This window comes from Chinchilla lanigera, unplaced genomic scaffold, assembly GCF_000276665.1.
Source record: "Chinchilla lanigera isolate Chin_1 unplaced genomic scaffold, ChiLan1.0 scaffold00020, whole genome shotgun sequence".
In the NCBI taxonomy this organism is placed as follows: domain Eukaryota; kingdom Metazoa; phylum Chordata; class Mammalia; order Rodentia; family Chinchillidae; genus Chinchilla; species Chinchilla lanigera.
This window is the reverse complement of record NW_004955421.1, coordinates 11800091-11826802: the sequence shown is the minus strand read 5'-3', so window position 1 is coordinate 11826802 and position 26712 is coordinate 11800091. Positions and strand designations below refer to the sequence as shown.

Sequence of the window (26712 nt, the reverse complement as noted above, 5' to 3'; positions counted from 1 at the left end):
GCAGATAATTTACCTTCTTCCTTTCCTGTCATTATTCCTACAATTTCTTTCTTTTGTCTAATTACTGTGTTTAATGTTTCCAGTCCTATATTGTATAGGAGTGGTGATACTGAACATCCTTGTGTTGTTCCTGATTTTAGACTGAAAGCTTTCATTTTTTTTTGTCCATTTACTATGCTGTTGGCTGTTTGTTTGTCACAGATTTCTTTTATCGATTGAGATAAAGACCACCTATTTAAATTTTATGTAAGATTTTTATCATGAATGGGTACTGGACTTTGTCAAATGCTTTTTCTGCATCCATTGAGATGATCATATAATTTTTCCTTTAAGTCTGCTAACATGGTATATTACCTTTATTGATTTACATATATTGAGCTATCCCTGCACCCTTGGGATGAATCCCACTTGGTCATGGTGTACAATCTTCTTGATGATTAGCAGCATTCTGTTTGCCAGTATCTTATTCAGAATTTTTGCACCTATGTTCATTAGGGAGATTGGCCTGTACTTCTCTTTCTTGATTAGATCATTCTCTGGTTTTGGTATCAGGATAATACTTGTTTCCAGGGATGACTTTGGGGGTATTGTTTCCCATTCAATTTCCTTAAAGTGTTTGAGGAGTAGTGGTATTAGTTCTTCTCTAAATTCTTCTAGAATTCCACAGTGAATCTTTTAGGACCTGGGTTTTTCTTTCTTTTTTAATTTCTTCTTCAATTTTAATGACTGATTATTGGTTATTTAGAATTTTCATATCTTCTTCATTCAGTTTTGGTAATTCATATTTATCTAAAATTCTATCCATTTCTCCTGTGCTTTTCATCTTATTTGAGCACAGATTCTTGTAATAGGTATGATGATCTTCTGGATTTCTCCAGGATCTGTTGGGCTTTCATCCTTTTCATTCTTAATTGCATGGATTTGAGTTACATATTTTTTCATTTTTTCTATAAGATTAGCTAAGAATGTGCCAATTTTGTTTAATCTTTTAAAGAACCAACTCTTCAGTTCATTGATTCTTTGTATTGTTTTCTTAGTCTCAGTTGTATTAATTGCTGCTCTGATCTTTATAAGTGCCCTCCTTTCACAAGCTTTGCACTTGATCTGGTTTTTTGTTTTTTTTTTTCTAGAAGTTTGAGGTTCAACATTAGTTTTTTTTTTTTTCTTCTTCTTCTTTTTATCCAGTATGGGGAATCAAACTCATGACCTCGTGCTTGCCAGGTAGGTGCTGTGCCACTGAGCTAAATCCACAGCCCTTAGGCTGTTTATTTGATTGCACTCTATTTTCCTGATGTTGGAATTCACCACTATAAATTTTCTTTTTCTTTTTTTTTTGTTTTTTTTTTTTTTTTTTTTTTTTTCCGGTACTGGGAACCAAACTCACGACCTTGCACTTGCCAGGCAGGCGCTTTGCTGCTGAGCTAAATCCCCAGCCCCTATAAATTTTCTTTGTAGGAATGCTTTCATTGCTTCCCATAATAATAAGAAAGTAAGAAGTTAAATTATCATTATTTGTAAAGGACATGGTATTCCACACAGAAGACCCAAAAAACTCCACAAAAGACTCCTAGATTTAATAACCAAATTCGGTCTTGTAGCTGGATACATAATCAACACTCAAAAATCAATAGCATTCATGTACACAAATAACAAACTCGCCAAGAGAAAAATTAAGGAAACAATACCTTTCAAATAGCATCAAAATAATGAAATACTTAGGAATCAACCTAATAAAGGAAGTAAAAATCTTTACATTGAAAAATGCAGTACTCTAAAACAAAAGTCCCCAGAGGCTACCTGATAATGAAAAGTTAACCCTTGCTCTTGGGCAGGAAGAACTACCATAGGGAAAATGGCCATACTCCAAATTTTTTTATACAGATTTAATACAATCCTGATCAAAATACCAATAGCATACTTTGAACAATTAAAACAAACCTTCATAGAATTTATTTGGAACAAGAAGAAATGTAAAATAGCAAAACTTATTCTAAGCCATAGTGACAAAGCAGGAGCATCACAATCCCTGAAATTTTTTATTTATTTGATTTTTTTCTGAGACAAGTTTTCACTACGAACTTCAGGCTGCCCTGGACTCATTCTGAAGCCCAAGTTTGCCTCAGATTCACAGTGATACTCCTCCATGCACCTCCCAAGTGCTGAGATTACCTGCATGTGGCACCATGCCCAGCCTTAGTCTTTTACTTGAAATTATAATACAAAGCTACTGTGAGAAAAACAGCATGGTCCTGGAAACAAAACAAAACAGACGCATAGATCAATAGAACAGATTAGATGATGCAGAAACAATTCCAAACACACTCAGCCATCTTATTGTCAACAAAGGGGCCAAACACTCTCACTGGAAGAAAGATAAATGGTTCTGGAAACCTGCCTTTCCACATGCCAAAGACTAAAATTAGACCCATGTATTTCACCATGCATTAAATTAAAATCAAAATGGATCAAAGATCTAAATATTAAGACAGAAACACTAAATTTGCTGGAAGAGTTGTAGACCAAGATGTTATGCACAAAACAAAACCCTGATTGCAAGGGAAATATTATAAAGAATCAACAACTAGGATCTCACCTAATTAGAAAGATTTGCACAGGAAAAGAAATTACCAGCAGAGTGCACTCAACTATAATTCAAATGATTCAAAGATCTAAATATTAAAACTTATGTTCACTGAGGCAGCACAAGTACTACATATTAAAGTAAAAGCACTATACCTGCTTAAAGATAAAACAAGTAGAACTCTTAAAGATATTGGTGTAGGCAAAGATTTTATGAAAAAAACACCAATAACATAAGAACTATCACAAAGAATTCCTGGGATCTCATTTTATTAAAACACTTTTTCACAGCAAGAGAAACCACCAACAGATTGAAGAGGCAACTCTCAGGATGGGAAAAATATTTGCTAGTTCTTAAAATATATAAAGAACTAAAAAAAAAAAAATCAGAACCCCCTCAAACTTAAAGACCCAAACATGGGCATCTGACATGAGTAGATTCTTCTCAGAGGAAGAAGTCTAATGGCAAATAAATATATGAAAAAATGTTCAACATCATTGGTTATTTGAGAGATGCAAATTAAAACAATGCTGAGATTCCATCTCACCCCAGAAAAAATGGCTATCATCAAGAAATCTACCAATAACAAATGCTGTCAGGGCTTTGGGGAAGAAGGAATCCTTCTGTACTGTTGGTGGGAGTGTAGGCAGGTATAAGCACTGCCAAAATCAGTGTGGAGATTACTCAAATTTTTTTTCTTAGAAGTGCTATTTCCTTTTATTCTGATGGAGACAAAAAATAGTGTCAGTGGCATAGTATTACTAGCAGCATGACACAGAAAACAAACAGAGAAGCCAAGAATCAACTGAGTACTACAATGAGTTCCACATAAAATAACACAGAGCTAAAATAGGACTAAGATTTATGAAAGGGATTATAAATACTGTTACCACTAGTAGAGGACATTTCTATTTGTAAAGAATAGCAGAAACATGAGTAGATGAGGTATAGGACCAATAGGCCAAGTAGACTTTGCTTTCAGTATATAAAGGCATGTGTTCATTTTGAAATACAAGCATGATCCTGTCAGACATTTTTTTGTTGTTGTTGGCGAAAGGTGAGAGAAAAAAACTGATGTATCTTTGAATGAAAACTTAATTTGGGCCAGGTGTGGTGGTCCGTACCTATATTCCTAGCACATGGGAGGTTGAGGCAGGAGGGTTCTCATGAGTTTGAGGCCAGCCTGGGCTACAAAGTTAATTCAAGGCCAGCTTGAACTGCAAACCCTGTCTCAAAAAGATAAAAGCATTAAAAGAACAGGTCCATTCAGAGAAGCTATTCCCCTTGGTATCTTCCTGAAAGCATTAAAAGCATTATGCCACCAGGACACATTCACACAGATGTTCATAGCAGCACAGTTTGTAATAGCTAAACCTTAGAAACAGCCCAAATGTCCATCAACTGATCAACAGATAAAGAATATGTGATTCTTCTTTACTTTCGAGGACTACTCAGCCATAAAGAAGGACAAACTTAAGATCTTTCTAGGTAAATGGATGCAAGTTGAGACCATCCTAGTAAGTGGAATAAAGTGGACACACTTGTGTGAATATTGCATCATTTCTGTGGTTTGAAAAACAGAAAGTGTACATAAAGACCAAAATGTATATGAGATATTGTGAAACAGGAAGAAAATGTTCAAGTAGGAAGGGTAACTAGGGAGCAGAGAGAGGAAAAGGAAGGAAGGGAAAAGAAAAAAAATGTGAAAAGTAGGAAAAAAATGGAAGCAAAGCTTTTGTAAGTAAAGGTGAGATGACGGGTTGAAGTCAGGGAAGTGAATGTGCAAAAAAGAACAATCAAGTTACATCATGTACAGGTACAAATTCCTTATGATGAATGAGATTGTTATATATATATATATATATATATATATATATATATATAAAATGTATCAATGAACTTAATTAATTAAAAAAATTGGAAGCAGAAAACATTAAGGGCAAATTTAAATGTGAAAATATATGTAAGACAGATGTCACTTTGAAAACAATCAGATAATTTTGTTGATAGACTTAGACTTCTCTATGAAATCAAAGTAAACTAAACAAGTTTAGTTTAGATTTCTTTCTTCTCTGTGGTGGGAAAAACTGACATAAGCAGTTAAGCCTTACCTACTTTATTCTGTATCTCCCAGGCTCCAACCCTATCCACATATTTCTATCCTCAGCACCGGATACTCATCAAACATGGTCCAGTATAAATACTTTCTTGTAATTCAAACTTTTGACAGCATACTCAGCAAGCTTATCCACTCTAATTGTATTTAGAATAGTATATTTTTGCCATTGAGTGAAGGAAATAATATTTTTAACATCTCCACATGTGTGTAGTAAAGCTTCATTCTATGTATCACATTATTCCATACATATTAGTAACTGTCATCAATTTTATAATTTACCTTGAACTGTTTTCTACTACATTGTCCATCTTGAAGGTGTAGTTGAAGGCATATTTCCTTCCTAACTCATGTAATTATTGATTTCTAAATATTCTATGACAGAGCCTTAGATCCAAGAGCTAAATATAAGAATCTTCTCATAATTGAATTCTTTACATAAAAAACTCTGATTTTCCTCATGTAAAGTTAAAAATCTCTCTTATTCTCACCTGAGAGATTTGACATTCAAACATAGGTTTTAAAATTTAAAAAATTTCTTTTGAAGAAATAAATTTTAAATGTTAAGTCAATGGCTAATAAAGAGAAAATGATTTTAGTTTGTTTATTGATAAAAATAATAATCGGCTACTTCAGTAACTTGTTTGCAGCACAACTGTATAATTAGGCACTAAATCAGCAGTGTCACAGTTGCCATCTGAATGGAACATCGTTTTGCCAATTAGTAGATGATGCATAATAATGTCAAACGCATGATGTTACTTGATTTTTAATTAATTTTGGATCCAGGGTGCTCATGTATCAAACACAACTGTGTCCTCTCTCTTAGAAATTTGGATATATGTAAACATAATTGATGTTCATTAAAAATGCAAGACTCCCAGTGTGCCTGGGTGAGATTTTGAAAGGTGAAATCCAGAAATGAAATTCTTCTTGATGAAGGTGTCCTTTAATAATTTGTGCCCCGCATCTCTCTTGGTTGCTTTTAGTTCCTGCTGTGGCACCGATAAACATCAATGGAGGTGGAGGAGGCCGATCTGAGCTCGTCATTACGTGGGAGGTAACTTTCTGTCCAACTGAGTTATTTTGAAGGAAAAAGATTTAGCTGAGCAGAAGGAATACTAAAAAACAAAAAGAAGATTTATTTGATCACTACTGAGAATTTATAAAAGTACATGGTATAAGAATGCATTGTCCTGGTGATGAATTATTCAGGGTATTATTACACTATTCTCATTTCTACCAAAGTAAGTATATGACCGACTCAGCAAAATTTTCCCCAAAATGTAAGGAAAACAACTTCAATATCTGTTTTCAACAATGGTCAGTAGCATTTGCATTATGACTGGATAACTTCGACCCTGTTTTATTTATTAGCTATGGAACTGTTTTATTGAGATTGAGGTGGACTCCTAAAATACAGACAAAGCCAGCTGCTGTCTGAGTAATGTTGTTTGCATCCTGTCAGCTTGTCCTTCCCTACATCTGGAGGAGAGCTGAGGTTCACGGAGTCACTGCTCTGGTCATCGTGCATAATATTAACACTTAGGCTCATTTTATTTTTCCTGACTTCCAATTTTAGTCTTGTTTATTACGAGAAATTTTTTTACTTTAAAGCAGTTTAAAGCTTCTCATTCTCAGTAGCTCAGGCCTGCCTTAGCCTAGCATTCTGTAGCGCGAAAGGAAAGTACAGCCAGTTCACCTTTTCTTCCTTTCTTTTCTTTCATCTTTCCTTCCTAGCTCACTGTGTTACCCCTGCATCCTCTAGTTGTGAAGGGTTGGTAGTGGGAAGGAAGGAAAAGGGTGAAAAAGAAGCTTACTGGTGATGCAATTGTAAATTGGTTGCAGTGGATATCTAGCATAACAGATAACCAGATGCTGGCATTTTGGAAGCTAGTGAGGTGTTCATTTGTCTGATTTAGAAGGGTATTCCCTGCAAGATCTTTTACTGGAGAACTAGAGTTACAATTCCTTGGTACAGAACCAGCTGACTGTTGAAGAAAAACCTCACTTTCTAGATTCTGGTAGACTGTGTTCAGATTTTGTGTTCAGATTTTCTCTCCTCTAGGCAGTTTTGGGGGATGAACTCCCTTTCAAGGCTCCTCATGGATGGTCCCCTTTTGCTCTCAGTAAATGAGCATCTTTGTTCTGTGTTTGGTGGAAGGTCAGTGGAACTCCCCCTGTTCTGTCTTCACGTTGTCACCAACAGCTGTGCAGATCTCCCTGTACTGTAGAAGTTTCTCAGGCATTGTCAGTTAAAGTAACTACTTTATGAATTCCAGGAACTATAGACTCTAAGGTCCTTTCTGAAGCCTACTTGCATAGCTAGTTGAGGGAAGAAGTACTCCTTATACTTTCCCTTGGTGGAAAAGTAGAAATGGACAATTTTTTCTACAATTCTCTGAAGATATTTTAATACAAATGTCTCTAGGTACTAAGTAAGCCTTTATATAAAACTGTTTGATGTCTTTCTTTAACATGCCTGGTAATCTAGACCTTTGTTATCATTTTGGGTCCCAGCTGAAAATACAAGTATATAATAATATAAATATGCAAATTATATATGTATATATAAATATATACATGTGGGTGCACATGAATATATAGGTTTATTTATTCATTCTGTGTTTTGTTTTTAAAGATTCCTTTAGGGCAGAATTTTAGGTTCACAGACAACTGTGAAAATTGACATAGGTGTCTCAAGTATTACTAGATTCCACATACTCGAAGCCTCCACCTGTTAGCAATGTTCCCATGAGAGTAGCGTAGTTGTCACACTGGTGATCCTGTGCTAGCCTGTCATTATTACCTGAGGTTCACAGTTTACATTAAGGCTCATACTTTGTGATATGTGCTCTAGGATTTAGACAAATGTGCCCTGACAGGAGTCTGCCATTAAAGTATCATTGAGAACATTTTTATCTCCCTAAAAGTCTTTTGGTTTGCTTATTCATCATTCTTATGAGCCCTGCAACCATTGATCTTTCTTACCATTTCCAGAATTTTGCCTTTTCCAAAATGACATAGAACATAGTTGGAATCATACACTATGAAGTCTTCAGATTGCCTTCTTTCACAGAGTACATGCATTCACTTATGTTCAAGTTTCCTAGATGGCTTCTTGTGGCTGGATATATCCATTCCTTTTAACTAGGAATACTATTCTATTGTCTCAATGTAGCATAATTTATTTGTCCACTCACCTCTTGAGGAACTTCTTGGTTACTTCCATATTTTGACAATTGTACATAAAGCTGAGACAAATATCTATGAAAAGGTTGTTGTGTTCTCAGAGGCTTTTACTTCATTTGGTAGTTACCAGAGTATACTTGCTGGGTCATATGGCAGAGTATGTTTAGATTCACAAGAAACAACTAAACTCTTTTCTAAGTGCCTGTACCATTTTGCATTCTCACTAGAAGTGAATCAGAGTTGCTGTTTCTCCACATCCTTGTCAGATTTTGGTGTTATCAGATTTACAAATTGTGGCCTTTCTTATAGTCCTATAGTGGTAATGTATCAAAAAATTTAAATCCTGAATGATAATGTGCATCCTGTCAAACATATATATTTCATTGGACCTTTTAGTACTATCTTTACAATGAGGATGATCATGGATGCTTTTAATCAGTGTTTGAAATGACTGATAAGTAGAAGACTGGTTCTTATTGGGAATCAGGCCTAGTTTTATCCCCAGGGCACACTGTACTGTGACTGGGGACATATCTGCTTTTTATAACTAAGGAATGTGGGGATGGAGAGTGTGACTGATTAGAGCTGAGGATGGCACTACATCTCACAGGCACAAAACAGGGCCCCTCATCAAGGAACTATCTGAGCTAAAATGTCAACAGTGCCAAGGCTGACAGGTTCTGTTTCAGAAATATAGTTATTCATTGGATTTACTTTATTCCTCGCAGAACTGAGAGAGAGGAAAGAGAGAGGGGGGTTGATTAATCCTGTTTATATGAAGGAAAGCTGGAAAACATGTTTTCTAAGGGATATAAATGATAGTCAAACACCAGGTTACAGCTGCCTTAAAAGTCGTTCCTTTTGGACATCGTGATTCATGTAAATGTTATGGGCATAGCATATTTCCTACGGTGTGGTACACCCTCCATACAGACTTGATGAATGAAAGGCTCTATACTGAGAGAGCTGGAACTCTCAGATGCCTGGGGAAGAGAGAATCTATATTTGTGGGGCATGTCCAGAGTTTTAAGAGCTACATCAAACATTTAATTTTACTTAGTCTTCACAACAACACTGGGATGTAGGTAACACCACTTTGGGGTAAGAAGACTGAAGCTTACAAATGAGCAGAGAAGCATTTGAACCCACACTTTGGGCCCACACCTTGTCCCAGGTTAGAACTTACGTTTTATGTCTGTTGTTTTGTTCTGTTTCCCATTTCCTGAATAAGAATTCTAACTGTCCTCATACAATTTGATGCCTCAGCTTGGGCAAAAGTCCTTGTCTGCCTTAGGAAGTAAGCAGTCCTGTTATTCCTGATATGTTAAATATGTTTTCCATGAAACAGCCTAGTAAGAGGATTCTTTTCCATTCAGTGGCAGGTGAGTTATTTAGCTTCCAGTGCTCTTCAGGTGTCATAGAAGAATTTTTGTCACCGTGTGTGGGGAGCATTTCTGCTTTCAGACTTTAATTGTCTCCTCCATAGTCAGAAACTTCTACAGGTTGGGAGATAATGAATTGCACACCATCTGCATGTGAGAGCAGGAATTCCTTGTGCATACTTTCATCATAAGGAATTAATGGTTGCTACATTCCGAAAGTTTGAAATCTCACACCTAAGGTATTAGAAACAAAACATACCAAAACAAATAATAAACAATACTGTGTATCTTCTAAACTCCTAAGTACTTCCAAGTGGGAGGGCCTTATGGAGAATATACCATAAAATATATCATAAAATTTTATTAATTTTGCTAGATTTCACTACCATTAGAATTTCTAAGCCTTTTTCTTGCACTGAAACACTTTTTCTGCTTAAAGAAAGAAAACATATTTTCTGTCCCTCTTTTAACAGCTACATAGACTTTTTCTTCAATGGTCTGTTTGTATGAGAAGAAGAAAAGGTGGAACCTAAACTAAGCTTGTTCCCCTGTAAACTGAACGTGTTGGAATTAGATCTCTGGTGAGGGAACACTGTGAAATACTAAATGTACTTGAATAACAAAAACAAAAGTCCTCTATGCACTCAGATGAAGCGACTAAGCATAGTGATTATATCTGAGATCAAAGAATCATCAAAACAATCAAATACTCTAACAAGCTGCTTACAGACTCTTAAATCTCTTCCATATAATTCAAAATTAATTCTTCAATATGTGCTTTCCTGTAAAAATGAAGAGAGGCTCTAATGCAAGAGAGCATTGTCTTTCCCAGATTTCAGGGGGAAATGGTATTTTTCCTCCTCACTTGCTGCATTTGTTAGAGTGTTCCACGTGGCAAGAAATAGGCACCAGCTCAGGTCATGTCAGTTAATGGGAATTTACTGTAAAGTTACATGGAAAGTAATGAGGACATGAAAAAGTCCCTGTAACCAAGCGGGCAGGTCAAATGTAGAACAGAAACATCGTTTATCACAGTTCCACATACAGGAGCTCTAGTGGACTGTCAGCTCTTTTCAGAATCCTCCGAGCTTTGATAGTCCCTTGTGCTTCTGACTTAGTACCTCCCAATTCCTTTACCTTTAGTTTTGTACCTGGCTACTTAAGCAAATTGCATCTCCTCTCTTTGTTTTAGAGCTTCCGTTTCTTCTATTTTCTACTTCCTCAGTATCCTTCCTGTTGCATATTTTCTACTCAGTACTGGCTCTGTGTTTACACATCATGCCCCCCTCCTATTCCTGTTTCAGATCCAAACCCTGTAAATAAAAGAAACTGATTTGATTTGTTGTTTATCAGAGAATATAAGACTGACTCATCACCAGAACACCATGTAGGTACTGACCAAGGTGGTGCCTTTGGTTCTGGGGCCTTTCCCCGGGTAACCAAATGGCATTGCAAACATTAAAGAATCAGAGCATTAATTTCCATCAGTTACATCTTTATAAACCAATCAAAACATTTAGAATCCATAATAGAAGTTTTTCTCTTTTGGAAAAACAAATAAATCTCACTGTTTTTAAGATTTTAAATACAAGTTTATTGTAATCAGGTGGAATGTTTGTCCAAATTGCAGCACATTTATTTTCCTTTTCTTACTTTACATGATTAAGAATTTTCCCTATCTGCAGTGTTATTGGGAAACATGTATCCATTTCTATTTTGTAATTTTAATACCTTCAAGTTTTAAATGTATTTTATAGAGTTTGATCTGTATAGGAATTTGCACTGAATTTTTATATCAGGAAAAATGCACACTGATGTAACACTAATGAAGATAAATGCTTTTAAAAATGATGAGGTGTATTTTTTTGTGAGAAAATCCTATGTGGTAAGGTATATGGTATTGTAGGGTAATTATATCATACACATCTTACAAGAAAATGTTGTGCAAATAAAATGTACCTAGCCTTAGAATAAATAGTTGACAAGTTGATTTTTTGCTGTTTAAAAATTCATGAAAAATTATAATTTAGCTTATAAAATACTGTAATATTCTAAACCATTTTATTATTGTAATTTATGAATGATCTAGGAAAGAGATATAAATATGTACAACCTGCTTTTTACTTCTATTTGAAAGCTTCAATTATTTATCTGGGTACCTTTCATGAGGATCATTTTCCTCATCAGCATTCCAAACAGAAGTACTTTTTGGTACTTCATTAAACAGGATAAATATCCATGTTTGTCCCTGCAGAAGAAATACCAAGTAATCAATAAATATTATATTAGCTCAACAAAATATTTTTGCAAATGCTCAGTGATTGATTGCGTTCTGCCCAAGTCAATTCCAGAAGAGCTACAGAATGGAGAAGGGTTTGGATATATCATTATGTTCCGACCTGTCGGCTCTACAACGTGGACCAAGGAAACAGTAGCACTCGTGGAATCATCCAGGTTTGTCTACAGAAATGAAAGCATCTTGCCTCTCTCTCCCTTTGAAGTCAAAGTGGGTGTATATAATAATGAAGGAGAAGGACCCCTGAGTACCGTGTCCATTGTCTACTCAGGAGAAGACGGTAAATGTTTTCAGCTCTCAAATGGATTTCCTGAGACTTTGTGCACATTTTGCATGCTCTTTTCCTTGCACTACTCTGTTAAATATACTTGTGTCTTTTCCTGGGTGGTAGAACCTCAGTTGGCCCCAAGAGGAACATCTGTCCAGAGTTTTTCTGCTTCTGAAATGGAAGTTTCCTGGAATGCTATCGCCTGGAATAGAAACATTGGAAGAGTGCTAGGCTATGAGGTGATCTACGTTAACTACTTTCCCTCATGAATGTGCCAGCTCACTGCACGGTAACTCCTGTGCAGCAATCCTCTGCCACTAAGCTAATTCTTAGAATATACTCATAATATCTGTGGAGGCAGCTTTTCATCACTGTAATAAAATATTGAGAAAAGACTCCAAATATTTATTTTGTATTACAGTTTACAAGGTCTCAGTCAATGGTTGGTTGATTCCCCAGGGACTGTGGGCAGTCAATACTGTGCATCATGGTGGGAACGTGTGAAGTGGAAGTTGTTCATGGTAAGGCAGGCAGGAAGAGAGACAGGAAGGAGCCAGAATCTCAGAATCTCTTTAAAGGGGGCATCCTCAGTGATCTACCTTCCTTTCACTGGACCCAAGCTTCAGAAATTTCTACTGCCCTCGACAGTGCCTTGGGCCGGGGACCCAGCCATTAGTGTGTCTTTACGGAGCATCCCAAATCCAAATTAGCAATAAGTAAAGCTAACGAGAGAAATGAGAGGAATGCAATCTCCAGATAATCATAATCAGGTGAACAAATAACTGCCATTTTTCAAGGCAGAGAGTTTCATTTAAGACAAGCAACCTTTAGAGATCTGTTCTGCATTGCACATATCATTAACAATAAAGGATTAAAATTTGTTAAGAGGATAGATATCATCTTAGCTGTTCTTACCACAGTGTTTCTTTTTTTCTGTAGAGCAATTTTCTTTTTTCATTATTCAAGCTACAGTCACCGTGTTTCTTGGGGGAGGTGAAGTCTAATCCTCCATAGTCTTGAACCATAGAAGAATTTCACTTGGAAATCTGCTCTGTGGATTGCAGTATGACTAAAAAAGATGCAATCATCTAGGGAAAGGGAGCTAAGAGATAAGGAAAAAGCCTAGATTCTCATTAATCTCCTCCTTTTAGTCTACATAGAATGAAGTAAATCACATTTGGAGGCTTTGTTCTTACAATGTTAGGGGATGAATATGTGTAAAGGAAAAGTCATTAACCACTCATTGTTCTTCAACTTGAAACTCAGTGAGTAATTCGTAAAAATGGATGGATACAGTTTACTGCCTTTCAAAGTTAGAATACAAGTTTTATTCTAAACATCTTTAACTTTTTCTGCACTTTTTTCTTTTTTCATAAATCTTCTGATAAATACAATAAAAATTTAAACTCATATGAAGGTATGTTTGTCACTCTATGCTGAGAATGTGATAGCTCTTAATTGAATGCCATTTATTTCTAAAAAGTTATCTCCCATCTCCTCTTCCTCTCAACTCTTCTTTGATCAATGCCTTTCTTCAAATTTTTACAGCATTTTGTCCTATATCATTTCTTTGTGAAACAGTCTACACTTTCTTTTCACACTTACATGCTAACCTCCAAGCTAAATTATAAAGGGCTTAAAGCAGGCAGTAAATTTAATTCTCTTTTGTCTTTTTTAATGTGTCTAAAACAATGCTAATACATGCTAAAGGATTAAAATAAGTTAAATTATTAATTAATTTGTAAAAGCAAAATATCATTATTAAAGTCGTTGATCAAGAGCATGAAATATATTTTGCTTTGACTTTCTATATACACTGTATTAAAACTTATAAACTTTAGAGAGCACCAGAATTACTATTTTTTTGGTAATTTTAAAAGAACCTAGGATCTCTAATTTTCTCTGAGAGTGTATAATTACATACAGTATTTTTTATTCCCTTCCTATAAATATTAGATACTGGTTATTCTGTAGTTGTGGTATATACATTATTTTTTTTTTTAATAATCAGGTGTTATACTGGACAGATGACTCCAAGGAATCTACAGTTGGTAAAATTAGAGTCAGTGGAAATGTTACAACCAAAAACATCACAGGACTGAAAGCTAATACAGTCTACTTTGCCTCCGTGAGAGCTTACAACACTGCTGGGACAGGGCCCTCAAGCCTCCCCGTCAATGTCACCACCAAAAAGTCCCGTAAGTATATATTATACTTCAGGGGACAAAAGTCATCTATGAGTAGAAACTTGGTGATTAGACTGCTTGCTTTATTAGTTGGTTTGTCCCTAAACTATAGATAACTATCAAAACCTTCTGATGACAACTAAAATAAGCTTGCTTTGATCTTTCCAGAATTCCAAAAGCAGAAGTGCTCTAAGTATTTATGTGAAAGAAGAGTGCTTAAGGGCAATGGCTTTAATGCCCTGCCCCAAAAGAAGTTAAAAAACTGACCTCCCAATCCTAGGAGCATTAGTTAGGTGGTCAATTCATGTTATGGTTTGTGTCTGGTGTCCCCCCAAAGCCTCATGCAGTCATGCAGGGAGAGACTTTGGAAGCGCTACACCCACCCTAGGGTAGGAAGCCTGCATACAATACAAGCATGGAAAGAGGCCCGCTCTCCCCTCCTCTCTTGTTGCTTTTGGTATCTTACTCCACCATAAATGGTTTCCCTCCCCCATGCCATCCTGCCTTAGACCCAGCAGATTATGGACTAAAACCTCTGCAAACTGTGAGCTAAACTATGACTTCTCTACTGTAACCTTGAGATTTGGTTATTTTGTCTCAGCAATGAAAGAAAAATAACTAAGGCAGGAAATCTTTCAGAATCTTGCTATCCTCGCCTATGAAATGAGAAAAAAAAATGTATATCTCCTCATAGAGTTTTATTCAAAGTTGAAAGGGATAATTAATGACAAACGAACATACTACAGTAAGTTCTGAGTAAATTAATTTTTATGTTTTTATTTTTTGTCTTGTTTCATTTAGCATTTGAAATCTGACATGGCTTTACAAGATATAGGTAATTTTGAAACCTTTGTATCTAAGGATGAACTTTTCTACTCCTTCTTATCTCTCCTGATAATTTACATATTCAGTGTCTACTAAATAAAAGATGATCATTGATTGCTTCTTTTTTTGAAATGTATGTTTTACTGTCTTAATTCCTTTATACCATTGTCTTGGTTACTTTTCTCTCATTGCTGAGGCAAAATACCCAACGCCCAAAATGAAGGAAGGAAAGGTTTATTTAGCTTACAGTTTGTGGAGGTTTCAGTCCATACTTGGCTGGCTCCGAGGCAGAAGGTAGCAAACAACAAGAGCAAAGGGGGAAATGGCAGCCGAACAGCAAAGCAACCAGAGCAAAACTGAGGAATGGCGTCAAGCAGCTTCTTTCCCTGCCTTACTTTGTAAACAGGCTACCCCCACCTAAGGGGCATGTAACTCTCACATAATCTCCATGCCTTCCTCTTCCATAGGCTCAGGATGTATACAAAGTAAGTATCTTGGCTTCCTGCTGAGTCACTTAGCCAAACCTCTAGACTCCCCAAGTTGACACAGTGTTTCAACCATAACAACCATGTATCTTACTTTTCTGTTGCTGTAGCAAAATACCTGACACTGCTAAGTTAAAAGAGGAAAGGTCTGTTTCACCTCACAGTGTATAGAGACTTTGGCCCATAGTCCGTGGTGTGACATGGCTTTGGGGGGACACCCAGACACAAACCATAACATAGTCCATGGTAGAAAAGGCAGAAGGCAGAAGGCAGCAAGCAGCAAACTTCCCTTTACCTTTTATACCATCTAGGCTACCAGTATTTTGGGTTATGCCACATATACTCACAGTGGGGTTTCCATAATCCAAACCCAAATCTATGATAAATCAATTTAGTCAGCACACACCATTAATCCAAGTATCACACACCGTAATCCAGCATAACACACCCATGATCGAGCCACCTCCAGAAAGCCTAACCTATGAGTGCATTAGGCTTTTGGGGGACATCCAGATACAAGCCATAACACGATGTGTTGGACAATTTAGACAATGTTCTGATTGTGGTTGTCTTTGGCCTCTGAGTCTTATATTGCTCACATCATCTACAATGTGATGCATAATAATAAATTGGCAAAGGTTTTATTATACAAAATTTAGTAGCTGCAAAATGTATTTTTTGTGGTTGCTTATTGTTTATGTATTCATTATCTATTATGGATGAATATAAGCTCTGCATGCACTATCAGGCAGCTAATCTGATAACTGAGAGGGCTATGTGAATAGTGGGTAGTTAGCCTATATGGCACGGATACAGTGGAAAAAGGAGTGAATCGTGTCTTAGATGCGCCAGAGAAGGACAGCAGGAAATTGCATCACAATACTCACTGCAGCATCCAATTTAAAATTTATTAATTATTTTGGAGTTTTCCATCTAATATTTTTAGATTTTGGCTGAATATGGATTAACTGAAACCAGGGAGAGTAAAACTGTGGGTACAGTGGAAACTACCACAGTTGCTGAAGTCTGAGAAACCCTAAGACATCAATCCACTGCCATGAATAAAGAGGAAATACCTCGGCTGCCTAATAAACAATGTATTCTTATTACTATCTTACACTGAGTAAGAATATGTGGTCAGGAAGAGCTTGCTAAAAGTTTTTTTTTCTCCTTATGCATATATTTATCTTGGTTGAAAAGAATTTAAAGATCCACTCAGCTAACATATCCTTCATTAAATACATGATCCAGTTGTAGCCATTCCATCAGAGCAGTATTCAGAAACTCATGCACCAATTTTGGATATATCACGGACTCCTGACGTGAAACAGAACAAGACATTCCATTTATATGCTTTCATTTTTTTATCTGTTACATGGAAATTCTCTCTGCTCTCACTCTCTTCTTAAATTATCCAAGAAGCAAAAATGAGGTACTGAACAAGAGAGGACCTTGGAAAATACAAAGTGCTGCAGAACTGCTGTGAAGGAAAGAAATGAACAAAAATCTTTCTAGAGGGTGATAATTGTGGATTAAAAATTCTTGAACTAGCTCTGCTTCAGTTTACCAAGCTTGAGACAGACTGGGCTCTGAATCATTCTCAAGAATTAATTAGTTAAGGTGCAGCACTGTTCTTCTTCCTGTTTTATTCCACATAGCCTGAATCAGTGAAGTCATTGCTAGATACCTGTGTATTTGATTTTTTTCCCTGTGGCCCTTTGAGGAGTAGACTTGCCTTTATCAGCTAATCTGCAAATCTGGGTAGAAATCTCAAATCAGTCAGTTTTAACATTGCCCAGATGTTTATTTCCAGATGATTGAGAGGTGCCAAAGTCACAATAACTCTATGTGTAATTCAGTTTTTATCTCTGGCAAATCAAGATTGAGTAGAAATGTGTACCAATGGTATTTTTTAAACCCTCAGATTTGTTCAGTGATAAGCTGACAGATATTTTAGCACAGTTATTCAGTCAAGACTCAGGTCAGTTTTTTTTTTTTTTTTTTTTTTTTTTTTGTCTTTTTGAGGCAGGGTCTCACTATGCAGTTCATGCTGGCCTTGAGCTCACTTTGTAGCCCAGGCTGGTCTCAAACTCTCAACGGTCCTCCTGCTTCAGCCTCCCGAGTGCAGGGATTACAGGCATGTGCCACCAAGCCCGGCCCTCAGGTCAGGTTTTATTATACATAATCTCATTGACCAGCCTAAGACAGATTGAGACCTGAACGTATTACATTTGGAAAAAAAAAAAAAAAAAAAATATATATACATAAAAACTTAACAAATACTTTGTTACCTGAATTTGCTAACTTGATTGCATATGCAACCTAAAATAAATGGGAATTACTTGGGGATAACCCATTTCATGTCTTTAAACAGAAAACTGTTTTTGACATCAAGTTTGTTTAGTTGACCTACTTGGTCCTACAACTAGTGCTGACTATAATCTGAAATTCAGATTAAATGCTAAGAAAGTTATTGATGGTTTCTCTAACAGTTAACACATCATCAATTTATTCAAAGTTGAGGTTATACTTTTTAAAAAAAATAGTTTAATTACCAAGGGATAATTTCACTTAACATGCTAGCACATACATATTCTAAGTGAAAAGGTTACTGACTTCCAGGAAGTTTTAAGTGAAGGTTAATGTTTCTTTAATCATTCACCATCTCTCTTTATTAAATCAAACGAACAAAAACCCTAGTGGTTCCTTATATTTTCTATGGAAATTTAGTCCCAACATTTCTTAAATTTGGCTTTCACCAGCCTTTAAGCTTGACTGTCATTCATGAAGTAACCAGCAAGCACTCAAGAATGAGGTTATACAAATTTCCATCCCATTGTTTTTGAATGCCACCCAAACCTGCAATTTTATTCTTTGACATTCCATACCATAGATATTGCAAATAGACTTCCTACTTCTGTCATAAAAATTGCCACAAGCAGTATTTTAAAATATACAAACTTGCTATAATGCATGTGTGCAGTTCAAATGTCAGAGATGGGTCCATCAGGTGGTAGTCAAAGAACTAGCAAGAACTGCCCTCTTTGGAAATCATAGAGAAAAATTTGTTTCCATAACTTTTAACTTCTCTCTCCACTTGCAATACCAGCAATGTGTGGAATCTTAATATCTGTTTGACTCTGACCCTCTGCTCATGCGAGCTCAAATCCCCTAATTTTCACTGTCTTGCTTGCTTCATCTGCTCTTACATACACTAATGTCTACACTAGACTTCTGGGTTAATGCACAATTATTTCTTCAGTGTGGGATCTGTAACTTACTTACATCTGTAAATTCTTCTTTTGCACAAAATAATATAGTGCCAGATTCTCAAGATTAGTGCATGCTTGGGAGGCCCTTATTCTACCTACCACAGTTATAGAACATTGAGCACTACTGTCCCCTCAAATTTTTCACACCATATTTTACTTAGTTATACAACAAATTTAGGGGATTGGCATCTTGCTTTCTAAGTAAAGAATACAAATGCTCAGAAAATTTTTGTTGTGGAAGCTTTTACACTGATACACTACAAATATGAAATCTATTTATCCCATGACCTCTATATTAGTTTGTAAACTTTATCTCTGGCCATACAGTCTCTTTCCCTGTAGACTCTCAAATCCTTGGTCTGAACCTCAAACTTCTCTGAGATTTTTCTTCCTAAAATGCAATCATGACCTCTTTTGTCCCCATATGTTTATTGTTTTATCTATCTGAGAAAAAAAAAAGACTTTACAAATGATGTTCTAGGTCTCTCGCAATTTGTTTTAAAGTTCCTTTCTACCTCAGTCCTTATCTACCCTGGCATCACTAGACTCACTGATATTTTGAAATTTAACATTGGCTTCATGCATTTTCTGTTTACAGTGTCCCTCATGTGCCAATTATCAGTCGGATGTCCTTTCTATTGTTCTATAACTTTCCTAGTGTCCTCTTTCATGTATTTACATTTTGAAGAAAAGTTCCCGTATCTTTGTGTTTTTATTTGAAAAATTAAAAAACTTTCAAAACGATAATGAAGACAAAATCAAAAAAACAAAAATGATACATGACCTCAAGATAAAATGATAGAAATTTACAATGGTTGCTATATTACATACTGTTTTGTTCAACAAAGTTGTATAGTCCATTACCTATAATAATATAAGTTTGATCAAACAATCAAAGACAGTAACAAGTAAAAGAAAATAAAAATAATTTTAAAAAAACATTGGAAATGATGCAGAGCTTCACCATACAAAATGGTAGGAGTTCAACAGTGGTCCTTATACTACATATTGCTTTCAGATCAGTCATTCTAATTACCAAATTCAAGCATGCAAAATTGGTCAAGAAAAAAGAAAATTTTAAGCATTGACTGTTCCTCTCAATAAACTACAGGTATCAGAAATAGACCAAAAAGAAACAAAACAAAACTCCATTTGGGCTGGAGATTTAGCTCAGCGGCACAGTGCCTGCCTGTCAAGCGCAAGGTCGTGAGTTCAATTCCCGATACCGGAAAAAAAAAAAAAAAGAAATACACCTATTCCAGCTACCCTTATATATAAATATAAATTTTGTTTTTCATTTAAAAAACAACATATTAACAAAAGCAAATACATGTATACAAAAGATAGCTAGATTAATTGTACTACTAGTATCTGTTGGTTTATTGAAAGGAACTGTTAATGTGTAATTGTTTGCCCAATTTTGCATGCCTCTATCTGGTTATATGTGCAATCATTTTGAAGATGACACTGTGTAATATAACAACCATTATTAATATCCTATCACCATGTTTTGAAATTCTTTATTATTTTTATTGCTCCATATCTTTGACTTATTTATTTTTTTTTTTATTTTTTATTTTTTTGGTTTTTCTCCGGTACCGGGAACTGAACTCACGACCTTGCGCTTGCCAGGCAGGCGCTTTTGCCGCTGAGCTAAATCCCCAGCCCCTATCTTTGACTTATTGTTAAACAGTATTGGAAGGAGTTATGCTGAGACTTTAAAGTAAGTGAAGTGTGAATGTGAATCCTAGCTGAGCCACATATCAGTTGTATGATAGGCCTAATTATTTAATAATTCTGAATATTCTTTCTACTCTGAAAAGCTGGGATGATGATACTTAACCTGTAGACCTAGCTTAGATAGCTAAACGATGTAGCCTACACTAAGGTGACCGAGTAGCTGCCAACCAAGGAAGGATCCATGGATACTAACGTGTATTATACTTCTGTAGAGGTGATTTCACCTTTTTTCCATTTTTTAAAAGTATGAAAATATAGCTACATGGTACTTTATTTCTCTTTATAAATTTATTGCAGAAGTTTTCTTCCATAGTCATCAAAGGACATGCAAAGCATAGATGAGAAATGTTTTTAATGAAATATTGAAGTTAGTCCTGATTCTAAGAGCTACCCTTTCATTTAACTTTGATTTTCCATGTCCTTGGGATGACCTCAATATTTCCTCCGAATTGTGATGATGGCCAAAAATTCTGTATCCACCACATATTCAAGCTGTCACTCTCTAGATTTTCAATCTAATGTTTTATCTTTAATTTTAAAGTCTGAGAAAACACAGCTTATGCTTATAAAAATCTCTGCCTATTTTGATCGGGTAAGATAAGTCAGAATCATTTTTTTAATATGATGATTCAGTCATCCACTCAAGAAATAGTGCCACCCATAAGCCACACACATGCTTAAGAGCTGAGGATCCTTACTTGCAGGCAACTTCTCTTTCAGTGGAGAAAAATCTAAAACAAGAGAAAGACAAAGAAGTGAAATAATTATAGATTATGATGAAATATCATGATGAAAATAAGTAAAGCTGAGATATATACAAGAAGGAATGTCTGTGTATTTGGATATGACCTAAAAGATGAAAAGAGTTAAAAGACAAAAGGATCTCTGTATTAAGGAAGCAATATGTGCAAAGATTCTTAAGTGGATTACTCTGTGACTGTTAATGATGATGAGTTGTTATTTTTTATACATCAGTGATTCAGCTATACATACCTAGCTTAGTAAAAACAATGCATTTTCGAAAGAAAACTGAGAAATATTGTGAATATCCATACACACAGCACCTACATAGAATCTAGGTTTACAATGAAAGAAACAAAAATATGTACGTCATTTGCAAAGGGAAAAGAAAGAATTAAAGCAAAATTCTGTTTGTGTAGAAAGACATATTCAAACACTGTAACAGTACGTGTTTGCAAATTTTGGCTCACTTTGGTTCCTGACATTGACTGACTAGCACTCTGTACTAGAATCTTTCTTGCTGTAAATATGCAATCAATCCATATTTAGACATAAAGGAAGCATTAAGCTTTTATTCCATCTTGCAGTTATGTTCTTTCTCTCTTGCCCAAATGTCAACCCCATGCTGTTACTTAGAAGTGTAACACAAGAAGTTGTTTTTGAATTGAGTTCACAGTGTGAACTACAGTTGAATATAAATGCCATCTACAGAAAAATTGATTACAGGGAAACCATTGGAGCTGCAGAGGGCTACTTTAATGTTGCTCTGTCATTTGATTAATAGAAAATGATTTAGGCATTAGAAATTGCCTATAAAGACTTTTAAAAATATAAAAATATGTTTATTTGTTGAGTTTACCATTGGCGAACTTGGTACAAACATCACGACATGTGTTACTTATTATCCATGTGATGATTTTGATTTTTATGGTAATAGAAATTTTAATTTTGTCATAGACATTTGCAATCTAATTTAATCAGCCACATCAAACCAGACCTGTTAACAATAGTCACATTAAAGAAATGGCCTTCGAAAGCAATTTAAAGAAATACTTTGTACATGTTTGCTCGTTTTCTTTTGATGGTAGATATATGACATTGACATTGTAGAAATACTCATGGGATAAGAAAGGTTATAGACTTTAAGAACTTTCCAGCTAATTAGCTAAGACTCTCTCACTTTATCCTGTTTTGAAAAAGCACATAAACTATGCAAGTAAGCACAATATTATTAAAAAATAATTTTAAATACAATGCTTATTATATTTAGGAAGTGAATTTTTTGTAAACTTTGGAATCATATTATCAATAACAAACACATTCAACACAATTCAAAAATCAACCATGTACTAATATCACGTAGAGAAATTCTCCTCATAGGACAGAGAACTAACATTAAACTTTTGAAGATGGACCACTAACAAAGTGGAAGAATGTTTTGTGTTTTATTTCACATAAGTGAAGAATCTTAAAAATTAAGAGTTATTAGTATCATTTCAAAGATAAGGAAACTTCAAAAGATTTGATACAAATTCATGTTCCACTGTCCTCAAAAGTAGATGCCCCCACACATACCATAGCAAGTGTAATAACATATTTTTAGTGATCCATATAACTGGCCACTCATATCTATGTACTAATTCCTGTTAGAACCTTCTCATTTTATGCCAATTGGATGAAATGGTTGTGCTTTGATAGAGGAAACAAATGCAGGTATGCCAATGGCAAGGTTATTGCCAAGGTCACAAACTGCTCGTCTACACAGGTGGTAAAAGTCAGTTCTTTGTGTCCTTGTCTGTTGCTTCTTCAGTGCACTCATAAAGTTGAAAATACTTTTTCTTGAAAACAGAGACAGCAATAGATAAAGCTTTAAAATGCATCCCTCCTAGTGATGTTGAAGAACTGAATTTATATTTTCTCTGTATTGATTGTCTGATGCTATTAATGCTAGTGTTTAAAGACTAGAAATAAAAAAGAAATGTGTACAAAAGTATACTAGACATTAAATCTGTGATAGTTTGTGAGATTAGTTAATATTATGTCTTTTATGGATGAATAAAAGATTAGAAAAAACTCTTTGGGATAAATTAAAGTAGGATAGCTACAAAATCATTATTCTTGTCACAATAATGTGACAACATTATTCCGAGGTAAAAATATTGACCGTCCTGCACTGAATATTTACTAAGCATACTAAGCACAGAAGTTTCTGACCTTTAATTGTGGTTGTGTTTGTATTACCAAAAATATTCTAGGGCCTGATCAATCCGATTGGTCTGCTCATCTTACGAGTGCATGAAGAGCTGTGGATCTGACCAAGGAAATTGTTCTAATCAGAAGAGAGTATAATGAATTGACTGGTCACATTGTGTTGCCAGTGCATCTCCCCATAACTCAATGCATATTTGATATGACCTGAAAAAGGTCATATTGAGTATTTTTCTTCAGCATCTGATTGCCCTCGTGCTTCAAATGCTTTGTATGTGCCAATTATTGTGTTACTGACTAGTAATACAGACTTGAACAAGGCACATGCCCTCAAGAAATTATAGAAACATATGACCAAGAACAATGATAATTCGTTGTAATAAACCCATAATAAATTTAAACTGAGCCTCATGGGAGCATAGGGGAAAGCATTTCTTATCTACCATATTCCAAATGTGGCGCAAGTAACTGGGTGAACAGCAGTATTGTCCTAGTGGGTGTACGGATGCAAGAAAACATATGGCAGCACAATGAGAGATACTGGGGATGGACCCAGCTGTTAGTCTTCCAGTAACTTATAAGTGATTATGCAGAATTTGCCTCAGAACTCCAAAGAAATCATTTTCATTTCTGTTAGTCTCATAAGGAGTTAAATATTATGCTCAGTTAGGTTTACAAATTCAAAAAAGATACCAAAAGCATGTGGGGGCAATTCTATCTTTGCTTCTGCTTTCAAATTAAGTTATTTGAATTCTCTCCTGTTTCTTAAATCTCAACAATAATTATGTGGACTCAAATCATTGAGAAGCAGCATGTTGTCATGGAGAAATACAAACCAGAGATTGGAAACCAAAAGCCCAGGAATCTGATTTCACTTAGCCATTTATTAGCTGTATACGTTTGTATGATTGACTTATCAACCTGGTGTCTAGGTTTCTTATACGTAAATTTCTTTAGTTGGACAGAATCCACTATTTAGTAGGCAGTTTGTAAATCCTTCCTCCTTTCCTTCCTTCCTGATATCTCTCTCTTAGAAAATATTGGTTTTAGGAAACCTATACTATATATATATATATATATATATATATATAAATCAACCCATTTGTAAGTTTCTAGGTCCCCAACAGCTCTGTTTCTATTAGATGATATGTATCACTCTACATTTCCAGTCACAGTTGATTGCACTAAAATAGACATTCGCCCCCCAACTCAAGCCAATCATCAACTTTCTCAGAGGAATTCTACCCTGGACTATCTTTGAATAGAGATATCAAACCTCATGTATTGTACGTAGTTGTGATTTCTGCCACACTTACTGAGAATGACAAAAAGCCCATGACAGCATGAGCACGCAGTAGATACTGCTATGAGAAGCAGGGAGGAGAAGAATGCCTTGGTTGTAAGACTATTCTGTCACTTGAAGTTCTGCTGCATTCTATCCTGAGTTCTAAGAGTTGCTTTCTATACTTAAAAATCTATTACAAATATTTAGCTTAAAATTCTTATTATTTTGTCTTGAGACTCTGTATCACTTTGAATGTTCTTGCTTTGATTTGTTTATGTTTGTGATACTGGTATGCTGCTACTGTTCTATTTCTTTGTTTCTCATTTACTACTCTCTTTAAAAGAAAAAAAAAGAAAATTCTTAAGTTAGTTGTGTTACAGCTAAATAGTACCCTAAAAAGTAAAATAGTACTGTATTAGAATGAACACCTCTATACTTATATATGTTTTTCCTTTTTTTTATTTTAGAAGTAAAAGAAGGAAAACATATTAAGAAATGGACAACCACTTACAAAGTAACATAAGAATAGTACAAACAATACTGAATAATAGACAAGGTGACAGGGAATTAACCATGGTTGTTGTATTACATATTGATAACTTCAAAGTGGTTACTCAGGAAAACAAATATAGACATGCAAGATTGATCAAAATAATCATTAACTCTTCCTTTCAATAAAGTGATAGAAGTCAATACTACAACTATGTTAGCTATCCTGTATATACATATATACATATTTTTTACCCTTCTTTCTTTTCTCTTTTCTCAAACCCCAGTTGCCCTTTACTTTTGAGCAGTTTCCTTTCATTTCACAATTTGTATCATACCTCCTTGTTTTTATGCACTCTTTCAGGTTTTTACACTAGTGAGATATCATGTTGCTTACACATGCAGGTCTGATTTATTTCACTTATGAGTACGGTCTCTAGTTGTGACCATTTACCTATAAAAGCCTCAAGTTTATCCTTCTTTATAGCTAATATTCCATTATATAAAAATGCCACAACATTTTTACCCAATCCTCAGTGGATAGACATTGGGGTTGCTTCTACAATTTAGCAATTACAAATTGTGCTGCTATGAACATGGGTGCACATATATCGCTGTGATATGATGTTTTCAGATCTTCTGGGAAAATACCCATAAGTGGAATAGCTGGGTCCAATGGAACCTCTATATCTAGTTTGTTGAGGAATCTCCACACTGATTTCCACAGTGGTTTCACCAGTCTGCATTCCCACCAGCAGTGGAGATGAGTTCCTATTTCTCCAAAGCCTCACCAGCGTTTCTTATTGGTTGATTTCTTAAGGATAGCCATTCTTACTGGGGTGAGATGAAATCTCAGTGTTGTTTTAATTTGCATTTCTCAAATGAGTAATGATGTTGAACATTTTCTCATGTATTTATTTGCCATTTGTATTTCTTGATCTGAGAAGTGTATGTTCATCTCAGGTGCCCATTTTAGGATTGGGTCTTTGAATTTAGGGAGGTTGATGTTTTTTAATTCTTTATATGTTCTAGATAGAAAACAAGAAAATCATACACCATGACCAAGTAGGATTCATTCCAGAAATACAGGGTTGCTTCAATATTTGCAAATCAGTTAATGTAATATACCATATCAATACAGCCAAAAACAAAAACCACATGATCATCTCAATAGATGCAGAAAAATCTTTTGATAAAGTCCAACACACATTCATGATAAAAACACTACAGAAAATAGAAACAGATGATCTTTACCGCAATCTGATTGAAGCCATCTATGACAAACCAACAGCCAACATCATACTAAATGGACAAAAACTAAAAGCTTTCACTTTAAAGTCAGGAACAAGACAAGGATGTCCACTGTCACCACTCCTATTCAACATGGTTCTGGAAGCATTAGCCAGAGCAATTAGACAAGAGAGAGAAATAAAAGGAATAAGAATAGGAAAGGAAGAATTGAAATTGTCACTCTTTGCAGATGACATGATACTTTACATGGAAGACCCCAAAAACTCCACCAGAAGACTCCTTGAACTAATCAACAAATTCAGTAGTGTAGCTGGGTACAAAGTCAGCACTCAAAAATCAATAGCATTCCGATACACAAACAACAAACAGACTAAGAGAGAAATTCAGGAAACCAT

At 35.3% G+C, this 26712-nt stretch overlaps 1 protein-coding gene across 2 annotated transcripts in view; it reads left to right on the top strand.

Moving 5' to 3' along the window:
* Positions 1-26712, top strand: part of Cntn6 (contactin 6) — a 314084-nt gene that overhangs the window by 284551 nt on the left and 2821 nt on the right. For both annotated transcript variants that reach the window (XM_005383756.1, XM_005383755.1), the window contains exons 17-20: positions 5687-5757; positions 11613-11847; positions 11959-12074; positions 13847-14033. In XM_005383756.1, the coding sequence (XP_005383813.1) occupies positions 5687-5757; positions 11613-11847; positions 11959-12074; positions 13847-14033 (609 nt within the window). The remainder of the gene's footprint in view (positions 1-5686; positions 5758-11612; positions 11848-11958; positions 12075-13846; positions 14034-26712) is intronic.